Source organism: Bufo bufo, chromosome 2 (genome assembly GCF_905171765.1).
Source record: "Bufo bufo chromosome 2, aBufBuf1.1, whole genome shotgun sequence".
Lineage (NCBI taxonomy): Eukaryota > Metazoa > Chordata > Amphibia > Anura > Bufonidae > Bufo > Bufo bufo.
Window position 1 is genome coordinate 293,977,857 of NC_053390.1, and position 12,689 is coordinate 293,990,545.

The window sequence follows — 12,689 nt, forward strand, 5'->3', positions numbered from 1 at the left end:
TCCTGGACAGCATCCATTTTAGATTCATTCGGAATCTGCATTCTAAGTGAGAGGAGGGAAAGTGCTGCTGCTGCTGATTCAATAGGGAAAGCGTTAGCTAGGGCAGTGTTCTGTGTTCACAGACTCATCTGCTGTAAGGACGGCGTCCTGACAGCACCCCAAAAAGCCCTTTTCAGGGCTGGTACATCAGTCTGCTTTTTTTTTAAATATATATATATATTGCAGTTGCCTGCCCGTGTGTGAGAGGCTGCAAGCTCAGTCACAGACAGTACTGTGTGCACACCATTCATACAGGGTGTGACAGAAAATACCTCGCAGATAAAAAATAATTCTATTTAATATTTTTCTGTGATATAATCACAGTTGCAAGCCGGTGTGTGTCAGGCCCACACAGACTGTATTGTGGCCACTGGCTAGTGGCTAGGCCTCCACTCATACCGTTACAGGGTGTCACTCACTCAAATACCTTTCAGATAAAAAAAATTATATTTAATATTTTTCTGTGATCTAATCACATTTGCAAGCCCGTGTGTGTCAGGCCCACACAGACTGTATTGTGGCCACTGGCTAGTGGCTAGACCTCCACTTATACCGTTACAGGGTGTCACTCACTCACAAATACCTCGCAGATAAAAAAAAAATCTATTTAATATTTTTCTGTGATCTAATCCCATTTGCAAGCCAGTGTGTGTCAGGCCCACACAGACTGTATTGTGGCCACTGGCTAGTGGCTAGACCTCCACTTATACCGTTACAGGGTGTCACTCACTCACAAATACCTTGCAGATAAATAAAAATTCTATTTAATATTTTTTCTGTGATATAATCACATTTGCAAGCCCGTGTGTGTCAGGCCCACACAGACTGTATTGTGGCCACTGGCTAGACCTAAAAAAAAAATCACAAAAGGCAATCCCACCCTGATATGGGACGTGACAGGGATTAAACTCATGAGAATAGTACTACAGAAAATAGCACTCATATCGGGTGTGACAGTAAATTGCACGGCGCAGACGCAGTGACCGTGGCGTGGATTCAAACAAAGCGGAGGGAGCCAGCGTTTTATTAACCATAACCCCGTTCGAAAAATCAATTCAATTCACCTTTCGGGGACCCTTGGTGTTGTACGTGGCTGGGTGGAGGAAAAAACCTTCAATGACATCGACAGGACATGGCTAGCTTGGTATCCAACCTTGTGCAAATGGGGAGTTTGCTGTTGGGCAAATGGACTGTTTGCGGTTGTTTGCGGTGCATTAAAAGGGGAGTTTGGTCTGTCAATGTCTGTGAAGCGGGCGTAACCCTTACACTACCTGATCGATACAACATCATACCTGATCGTATACACACACTGGATGTTTTAAACCACGTTGTTCAAAAAAAAATTGGATTGTTAGGTGATTTATGCCCTTTATGGATTAAAATCCAACTCTGCCTCAACTATGTAATTTTCCATGGGAGTTTTGCCATGGATCCCCCTCCGGCATGCCACAGTCCAGGTGTTAGTCCCCTTCAAACAACTTTTCCATCACTACTGTGGCTAGAAAGAGTCCCTGTGGGTTTTAAAATTCGCCTGCCTATTGAAGTCTATGGCGGTTCGCCCGGTTCGCCCGTTCGTGAACATTTGCAGAAATTCGCCGTTCGCAAACGGAAAATTTTATGTTCGCGGCATCTCTATTCCCAGGCCTGTCATGGTAAACTGCCTGTAAAACCATGCATGAGTTTATAATCTATGGGACAAGTGATCAGACTATTCCAGGTTTTAGCCCCCTATAAGGTAATATTTGTTAAAAAAAACTGAAAAATATAAAAAAAAATCTAATCACCCCCTTTCCCAATTTTACATATTAAAATAAATAAACCAGGTATCACCCCGACCACCCCAATATCTGGACAATTAAAATATAAAAAATATTTTCCCTGTGTGTGAAAAAAATAAAATAAACAGGCAATTTTCTATTTGTTGGTCACCTTGCCCTTAAAAAAATTGAATTGCAGTGATCAAAAATATGTTTGTACAGTACCCCGAAATAGTACCAATAAAACTACAGCTTGTCCAGCAAAAAACAAGACCTTATACAGATCTGTAGACAGAAATATTAAAAAGTTATGGCTATCAGAAAATGGTGATGCAAATAAAATTTTTACTTTTTTCAAAGGTTTGTATTAGTAGTAAAACAAATGTGGTATTTCTGTAATGTTTAAAGTATAAGAGTGAGGCGGCTCTCTATTGACAAGAGGATGGAATATGGTGCTCAATCCAAACAGAGCGTACCCAACGCTTGTAGTGAGGGAATAAGAGTAAAAGTAGAGGGATGGCGATGGAGGCCACACACACTACTGAGCCTCATTTTGACTTGTTTTAAGGACATTATATCAAAGTTGGATCAGCCTGTAGTGTGTTTTTCCACTTTAATTTTGAGTGTGACTCCAAATCCAGACCTCCATGGGTTGAAAAATTTGATTTCCATTTTTTTATTTTTGTGTGATTTTGTTGTCAGCTCATTCAACTATGTAAAGAACAAAGTATTTCAGAAGAATATTTAATTAACTCAGATCTAGGATGTGTTATTTTTGTGTTCCCTTTATTTTTTGTAGCAGTGTACTTTAGGAGTCAAAGACACCCGAGTAAATTTTTTTAGCATTGAGGATCAGTGCAAGGGACTACAGGAAGGGGAAGGGGGCAAGGAGAAGACAATTCTGGCAGGATTCTGTGGTGGGGGGACACAATGTGGTAGAGCTCTGTGAGGGGAAAAAGGGTTGGGTTAAAGATTAAGAAAAGTGGCAGGGACAAGAGGGGCAGTGTAAGTGATTGATATTAATTGGCACAGTTCTTTTGGGGAAGGAGAGAGGTAATTTAACTGTATTCTGTGATTCAGGTAAGGGGGGGGCAACAGATGAGGTCTTCGGGGCAAGAGGAAGAGACTAAAGGGACAATGGGGGGATGTAACATGCCAGGGGCTTTATGAGGGGGAAGACTACTTGACAGGGAAGAAGACCCTTGGTGGGTTTGGGTTCCAGGAAGAAAGGGGGAGATAGTGGGTGTCAGGGGCTCTGCGGAGGACAGGGGGTCATATAAAATGAATTCCACTGCAGCGAATGCTTGTCTAAAATGCACCCTGTTATCTCTGCCACATTGACTTACCTTCTCAGATTGCTGAATTAGCTCGAGACTGAACACGGATGGGCTTTCAAGACTCCTGCAACTGTGGCTCATCTGACAGAAGTCTCAGCCTTCTCGTACTGCATGCAGCACATACCACAGGTCAATGTGAGGAAGAGATGAGAAATGGGGATGCGGTCCATACTTGTTTGGGATAGTTTAGGATGGCGGTGCTGTAGTGGGCATCAGAGGTCAGCAGCAGCAAGGGGACTCTTTCATCTTCATTTGCAGGCCCCTGTCATGACATTACCGCCTATACTGTCTTGTTAGGTGTACTGTAGCTTTTGCCTTGCTGCTTCTGCAAGGCACTGATGTCTAGTGTGCAGGTTCAGCAGGAAGATTACAACCTGTAGCTTTGGTGGAAGTCCTGGCCCAAACCTTTAATCTCACCCTGCTCCAAGCCAGTGACCATATTTTAATACAGTAATAGACCTATCCGGCCACAGGCCAGATACATAAGGACCTTTCACCTATGAATTTGAGTTATGAAGTAGGCTGGCAGGTGGGCAGGTCTATTACTGTACTGATGAGTCACCATCAGCACTGGCTCATTACTGGTCATTGATATTGAAAGGTCCCAGTGCTACATATATCAGCTATTGCAGCTCAGTGGAGAAATGTGGTGCTGTCTCTGAAAAAAGGCACATTTTATTTTCTAATATCACAAAGTGTGACAGGCAAAAATTTAAAACCCCAGAAAGGGGGCAGATCATGATACTGTTGACAAATTAAAAAAAATGAACCCTTCTTAGTGTTAGAATTTATGTAATACTACTACGTATTTCTACTTATGTATTTGTGATATTCATCATGTCATTTTGACTACATGGTGGAATTTGACTCTTACTTCACTTAGTATAAACACTTTAATACACTGACTGGTAATTTCCTACTAAAGAGGTAATAAGAAGATAATTTCTAGATATGTTTTTACTTATGATTTATTATTATTATTATCATTTTCTATGTCCTATTTGTAAACTTATGTTGCAACAGTCTCTTAATAGTCCTTTTGAATGCTTCCTTCACCTCTTTATTCCTGAGGCTATATATTATAGGGTTCAGAGTTGGTGTTATTACAGCATATAAAGCAGAAACTATTTTATCTTTCTCTAAAGACAGACTAGACCGAGGTCGGATGTAGGTGAAAATAACTGCCCCATAGTACATGGATACAATTATTATATGTGAGGCACAAGTAGAGAAGGCTTTGCGTTTCCCTGCAGCAGAACGTATCTTCAGTATTGTGTTAATTATAAAGACATAAGAAATACAGGTTAGGCAAAAACAGCAAATGCCAAGAATAAAATCAGCAGTAAATACCACAATCTCGTTTATGTAGGTGTCTCCACATGCAAGTTTCAGCAAAGGCATTATCTCACAGAAAAAATGATTGATCTTGTTATCATCACAGTATGGAAGTCGAAAGGTGCAGTATGTATGTGTCATTGAATTCAGAGAACCAATAATTGTGATAATGATTGCTACCTGAATGCAGACTTTACGATTCATTATGTTTGCGTAATGCAATGGATTTCCAATTGCAATGTATCGGTCATAAGCCATAACAGTAAGCAACAAAAGCTCAGTACCCATGAGCCAAGTGAAGAAGAATAATTGAGCAACACATCCATAATATGAAATGGCCTTAGATTTTGTAACATAGCCTGTTAGCATTTTGGGAAGAGTAGCTGACGTACAGCAGATATCAAGAAATGACAGAAATCCTAAGAAAAAGTACATGGGCGTATTAAGACCAGAGTCAATAATGGAGAGTATAAAGATGATGAAATTACCAATTAAAGCCACAGTGTAAATTATCAAGAAAACAATAAAAAATGTTGCTTCCAATTCTGGACGAGTGGACAAGCCTAAAATTATAAATTCAGACACTAGAGAACTATTGATCATAATTTTCTATTGCTTTTATCTCTGTAATAAAAGTAATACAATTCTGTGTTTACTTCATTAATTTAACTAATATAAAATACACTGTATAATTGAATTAGATAAATATAATAAGCTACACAGAAGAGTGAATATATTAATGTGAATATTGGTATATAAAATCCATTTAATAAGGGTTAGATTTATGAAAGAAAGAAGAAAGGAAGGCAATAAGGAAGGAACCATAACTTTTATCATTTTTCAATTATTTGACTGTATGAGGCCATGTTTTATGTGGCAGAAATTGTATTCATTTTTGGTGCTTTTTTGTTGGATATATTACTGTGTAATTTTTCTATATTTTTTATATGAATTTAGAAAAAAAAATGAAATAAAAATGTTATACCTCTCATGCATTGCACTGACAACCTATTTAATTAATTCCTAAGGTTATACATTTGTTTTGATATATGTGTACATTTTTTGTTTTTATGTAATTTGTGCAGAAGAAAATATATTTTATACTTAGTAATACATTTTGGGGGTCATCTATTAAACAGAAATACGCCTAAGGCCTCATGCACACGACTGTTCCGTTTTTTTGCGGTCCGCAAACCGCGGATCTGCAAAAAAACGGAAGCCGTCCTTGTGCCTTGCGCAATTTGCGGAACGGAACGGGCGGCGCACTGTAGAAATGCCTATTCTTGTCCGCAAAACGGACACGAATGGGACATGTTCAATTTTTTTTGCGGGGCTATGGAACGGAGCAACGGATGCGGACAGCACACGGAGTGCTGTCCGCATCTTTTGCGGCCCCATTAAAGTGAATGGGTCCGCACCCGAGCCGCAAAAACTGCGGCTCGGATGCAGACCCGAACTACGGTCGTGTGCATGAGGCCTAAATGAGGGTTATTTCTGGTGCAGGTTGCGGGGCAAAGGTCCTTTGCACCGCAATCTGCAACTTCTCCCTGCTCACACTAGATCTAAAATAGTAGGCGTAGGGCGGGCAGGAAAGAGGACGGGCCAGCAGGCCCGTCTCATTTACCAATTTCTATGCCTATTTTAGGCATCTAAATGTTAGACAGCTAGGAAGCGTGCCTCTTTATAACTCAGGCGAGTCCACCTGCAGGTATAGGGCTTATTAAGACCAGCGTCTTAAACCTTGTTTTAAATGGAATAGTATTTAACATAATTATTTTTAACTTATAATGTATTAGCATACTTCTATATGTTCATACATTATGTTCTGTTTCTTTATGACACAGACTGATGTTAGGGCAACCCTCAGGGTACTCTTACACCAGGCTTACTGAACAGACAGCCCTGGGGTACTTTGTAGGTCTGACTTTAGATGCCTACCCTTGGGCCACCAAGAACTCTGAGCAAAAGTCCACTTTGATTTTGTTGCAGTCATCTAAGGGTTAACAAACTGTATTGGAGCTTCCTCTAATCCTGGCTGTGGTGCATGAGGATACTTTACGAACTTGAGCAGTTAGTTACAGCTTGTTCTTAAAGCAGAAATTCTCCAGGTGCTTTCAACCTCCTCAACATTACAAAGATCTAAAAGGCATTGTAGTGATCTGGGGACCTGTACTGACATACAGTAAGACAGTAAGCAGCCATTAAAAGGTTAAGACAAATTATATCTCAGAAAGCCCCTTTAAAATTAAATGTAGTAACGTGTTTATATGTAAGGCAAGGGCATACAGTTACTGTTTTAGTGGCAGCACCCCATATCCTGTTTTTTTAATATATATATTTTGTATATTTGTTTAAAAAAATAAATAAATATATATATATATATATATATATATATATACACTGCTCAAAAAAATAAAGGGAACACTTAAACAACACAATGTAACTCCAAGTCAATCACACTTCTGTGAAATCAAACTGTCCACTTAGGAAGCAACACTGAGTGACAATCAATTTCACATGCTGTTGTGCAAATGGGATAGACAACAGGTGGAAATTATAGGCAATTAGCAAGACACCCCCAATAAAGGAGTGGTTCTGCAGGTGGTGACCACAGACCACTTCTCAGTTCCTATGCTTCCTGGCTGATGTTTTGGTCACTTTTGAATGCTGGCGGTGCTTTCACTCTAGTGGTAGCATGAGACGGAGTCTACAACCCACACAAGTGGCTCAGGTAGTGCAGCTTATCCAGGATGGCACATCAATGCGAGCTGTGGCAAGAAGGTTTGCTGTGTCTGTCAGCGTAGTGTCCAGAGCATGGAGGCGCTACCGGGAGACAGGCCAGTACATCAGGAGACGTGGAGGAGGCCGTAGGAGGGCAACAACCCAGCAGCAGGACCGCTACCTCCGCCTTTGTGCATGGAGGAACAGGAGGAGCACTGCCAGAGCCCTGCAAAATGACCTCCAGCGGGCCACAAATGTACATGTGTCTGCTCAAACGGTCAGAAACAGACTCCATGAGGGTGATATGAGGGCCCGACGTCCACAGGTGGGGGTTGTGCTTACAGCCCAACACCGTGCAGGACGTTTGGCATTTGCCAGAGAACACCAAGATTGGCAAATTCGCCACTGGCACCCTGTGCTCTTCACAGATGAAAGCAGGTTCACACTGAGCACATGTGACAGACGTGACAGAGTCTGGAGACGCCGTGGAGAACGTTCTGCTGCCTGCAACATCCTCCATCATGACCGGTTTGGCATTGGGTCAGTAATGGTGTGGGGTGGCATTTCTTTGGAGGGCCGCACAGCCCTCCATGTGCTCGCCAGAGGTAGCCTGACTGCCATTAGGTACCGAGATGAGATCCTCAGACCCCTATTGAGACCATATGCTGGTGCGGTTGGCCCTGGGTTCCTCCTAATGCAAGACAATGCTAGACCTCATGTGGCTGGAGTGTGTCAGCAGTTCCTGCAAGACGAAGGCATTGATGCTATGGATTGGCCCGCCCGTTCCCCAGACCTGAATCCAATTGAGCACATCTGAGACATCATGTCTCGCTCTATCCACCAACGTCACGTTGCACCACAGACTGTCCAGGAGTTGGCAGATGCTTTAGTCCAGGTCTGGGAGGAGATCCCTCAGGAGACCGTCTGCCACCTCATCAGGAGCATGCACAGGCGTTGTAGGGAGGTCATACAGGCACGTGGAGGCCACACACACTACTGAGCCTCATTTTGACTTGTTTTAAGGACATTACATCAAAGTAGGATCAGCCTGTAGTGTGCTTTTCCACTTTAATTTTGAGTGTGACTCCAAATCCAGAACTCTATGGGTTGAAAAATTTGATTTCCACTTTTTAATTTTTGTGTGATTTTGTTGTCAGCACATTTAACTATGTAAAGAACAAAGTATTTCAGAAGAATATTTAATTAATTCAAATCTAGGATGTGTTATTTTTGTGTTCCCTTTATTTTTTTGAGCAGTGTATATATATAGTAACAAAAAATGGGCAGCACTCCGGTCTTGTGGTGAAATTTCAGTGATGTTTATTTACACCCCAAAGCAATGCAGCATTTCAGCTCTCTCAATGGAGCCTTTGTCAAGCTAGTGAACATAGTGCTCTCAACATATTTAAATAGGCAAATCTCATCAGTGTGACATAATTGCTCATTAACAAAAAAGTTTACAAATACAAGTATAAAACATGATTATAAATTCATTACAGTGTATCAATACATATAGGCCACTATAGTTTTTACATAGTGTACATGTTTACAGAAAAAATAGATCCCACATCCACATTTGAATGTTACATACATAATTAACACTAATTATCACATAAAGTGCAGCTGTGCTAGAATATGAATCAATTAGAAAAGTTAAAAAAGAGGACAAACCCACGTCATGAAATCCTATGCATGTGATCCGATATTGGCGTCCCCTATCCGGTACTGCGCAGGCGCCGGTATGCATCCTCAAGCCGCGAGAGCCAACAAACTCTTGCGCATGCGCACGGAACGTCCGCTTCAAGTGTTTCTGCGCAAGTGCCGGGATGTATCCCGGGCCCACGAGATCTCCCCATATCCCGCGCACGCACACTAGGCGTCCGCAACGAGTGTATCCATTTCAGTGGCTATTAGCCACTGTGCATGCCCAGAAGGTCGAGATCTAATATTATTGTCACGCCGTAACCATGGTAACTACACTCATACGCGGTCCAGAGGGAACAGAAGTCACACAAAGCCGGATAATGTCTACAGTGATATACACACACTGGGGATTAGCCCAGCGTATGATCTCCATTGTGATAGGGAAACTCAGGCGAGTCATCGTCCAGGTTCCCAGTCACTACACCCCGGTCTCATGTGACAATTAATGGGGACAGTGTGTGGTCGCGGGTGTTTCACACTGGCACATGCAACCATCTCTGGGTGCAAGGACCTGTGCGGAACAGAGGACCGGGGCACCTATGTGTCACATGTCCCCTGCTCCCCCACCCATCACCCACACCTCGCCCCCTCTGCCCCATGTGTTAAAGTGAAAATTAATAGACATATTAGTCTCAGATCCCCTGATATCCTGATCATATTCCTCTATGGGTATGGATATAGGGAGAAACATGAAAAAATAATAAAAAAGCATATATATCGATCACATGGAGATTTCATGTCGGGCGATGTCCTCTCAATCAAGACAATATTCTCCATCAAGACAATCTGAAAAGAAGGGAGAAAAAAAACAATAAATGGAGGGCACTATCTTAACATATACATTCTCAGATACGAGGCAAGGACCCCACTGGTCCATGATGATGTTACTCTAAAGTCAACATTTAATCCACTGGGTTTTAAGGTTCGCAATTGGAAGATCCAATATAATTCCCGTTGCTTCAGGATCATCGACCTGACCCCCCCCCCCACCCCCCCCACCCCCGTCGTGGCATGGCGACTTGGTTAATGACCCTGAAGCGTAAGTCCCTCTTAGTGTGTTTTGCTTCTGTGAAGTGCTTAGATACTGGTAAGTCTAATCTCTTTTTCCTGATGGTATATCTATGATGATTCAGTCTTGTTTTGACGTCCCATGTGGTTTCCCCTACATAGAGAAGATGACAGGGGCATTCTAACAAGTAAACTACATAGGAGGAATCACAAGTCATATGGTGTTTGATCATGTACTCTTCTCCTGTCAGTGGATGCGTGAAAGTAGCCCCCATTAACATCAGTGGGCAATTCACACATCCATGGCAGGGAAAGCAACCTTTTTTGGATGCACCAAAGTATGTACTAAACAAAACCTTATTAGTACCAATGTCCGCCCACACAAGTTGGTCTTTGATATTACGTGTGCGTCTATATGACATCATTGGTGGATTGGCAAATTCGGGGATATGTCTGAAGTTACTGCCCAAAATGGGCCAATGTCCCTTCAGGATACCACCGATCTTGTCACTCAGGGGTGAGAACCGTGTGACAAAGGGGATACGTTTGATGTCCCTTGTCTTATTTGTCTCTTTTTCCAATAGGGTTTTTCTGGATTGTTGCATAGCCCTCACCGTATGTTGTTGTACCAGTTTCTTGTGATACCCTCTCTTGATAAACTTTTGGCCCATTGTTATAAGCCTATCCACAGTTTTCTCCTCCCCTTGCACTATTCTCCTAACTCTAAGTAACTGGCTGTAAGGTAGTGACCTAACCATGTTCCTAGGGCAGCTATCATATCTGAGTAGTGTATTTTTATCCGTCCTCTTGGTGAATAGATCAGTGTGTAATTGATCACCCGATCTACTCACTGTCACATCCAGGAATTAAATTTTTGTTTCAGAGGCAACAAGTGTGAACTTGACCTCTGGATCAATTTCATTGAGGAAATCACCAAATTGGTGCAACTCCTCAATGGAGCCCGTCCACAGCAGGAAGATGTCGTCTATGTAACGCCACCACCCCAGAACTTGTCTGAAGTGGTGGCTAACATAGACGTACATCTCCTCTAGGTGTGTCATGAAAATATTAGCGTAATTTGGAGCTACATTTGAGCCCATTGCGGTCCCGCGTAATTGGATAAAGTACTCATCCTGAAATAAAAAATAATTGCAGGTGAGCACAATTTCCAAGAGCGTGATCAGAAACTCTCTACATTTCACAGAGTAGGGTGAGTCAGCCAGACATTCTCTAACTGCACTCAACCCCCTAGCATGTGAAATAGATGTGTATAAGCTGACTACATCAAATGATGCTAAAATGACATGTGTCGGGAGTTGTACCTTACTGACCTCATTTAGGAAATGTGTGGTATCTCTTATGTACGATTTGGCTCTCAGGACATATGGTGATAAAATTCTATCCAAAAAAATGGCAATCTGAGAGAAGGGAGAACCAATGCCCGATACTATGGGGCGGCCTGGTGGGGAGACAAGTGACTTGTGGATTTTTGGTAACATGTATATCACTGGAGTTCTTGGCCGTTCCACATAGAGAAAGGAGTGCAACCTATCATCAATTACACTCTCCTCTCTAGCGGAATCCAGGACCTTACGGATTTTCTTCCAAAATTCAAACTTGGGATCACCTGATAGTCTACGATATACATTTTCGACGTTCAATTGACGATAGACTTTATCCACATAGTCAGTTGTATCCATAACAACTACCGCTCCACCCTTGTCTGCCGGTTTAACCACCTCAGCTCCCCTAGCTTAAACACCCTTAATGACCAGACCACTTTTTACAATTCTGCACTACACTACTTTCACGGTTAATTGCTCGGTCATACAACTTACCACCAAAATTAATTTTACCTCCTTTTCTTCTCACTAATAGAGCTTTCATTTGGTGGTATTTCATTGCTTCTGACATTTTTACTTTTTTTGTTATTAATCAAAATTTACAGAATTTTTTGCAAAAAAATGACTTTCACTTTCAGTTGTAAAATTTTTCAAATAAAACTACATTTATATATAAATTTTTCTCTAAATTTATTGTTCTACATGTCTTTGATTAAAAAAAATGCAATAAGTGTATATTTATTGGTTTGCGCAAAAGTTATAGCGTTTACAAACTATGGTACAAAAATGTGAATTTCCGCATTTTGAAGCAGCTCTGACTTTCTGAGCACCTGTCATGTTTCCTGAGGTTCTACAATGGCCAGACAGTAGAAACACCCAACAAATGACCCCATTTCGGAAAGTAGACACCCTAAGGTATTCTCTGATGTGCATAGTGAGTTCATAGAACTTTTTATTTTTTGTCACAAGTTAGCGGAAAATGATGATTTTTATTTTTTTAATTTTTTTCTTATAAAGTCTCATATTCCACTAACTTGTGACAAAAAATAAAAACTTCTATGAACTCACTATGCCCCTCACGAAATACCTTGGGGTGTCTTCTTTCCAAAATGGGGTCACTTGTGGGGTAGTTATACTGCCCTGGCATTTTAGAAGCCCTAATGCGTGAGAAGTAGTTTGAAATCCAAATGTGTTAAAAATGCCCTGTGAAATCCTAAAGGTGCTCTTTAGAATTTGGACCCTTTGCCCAACTAGGCTGCAAAAAAGTGTCACACATGTGGTATTGCCGTACTCAGGAGAAGTAGGGCAATGTGTTTTGGGGTGTATTTTTACATATATCCATGCTGGGTGAGATAAATATCTCTGTCAAATGACAACTTTGTATAAAAAAAAATGGAAAAAGTTGTCTTTTAGAGAGATATTTCTCTCACCCAGCATGGGTATAT

The 12,689-nt window shown here is 41.5% G+C and overlaps 1 protein-coding gene across 1 annotated transcript; it reads right to left on the reverse strand.

Annotated features, from left to right (window-relative positions):
• Positions 1–4,123: 4,123 nt before the first annotated feature.
• Positions 4,124–5,071, reverse strand: LOC120990801 (olfactory receptor 13G1-like). The gene has a single exon (XM_040419704.1). The coding sequence runs from the start codon at positions 5,069–5,071 to the stop codon at positions 4,124–4,126; it is 948 nt and encodes a 315-aa protein (XP_040275638.1).
• Between the last annotated feature and the right edge of the window lie 7,618 nt (positions 5,072–12,689).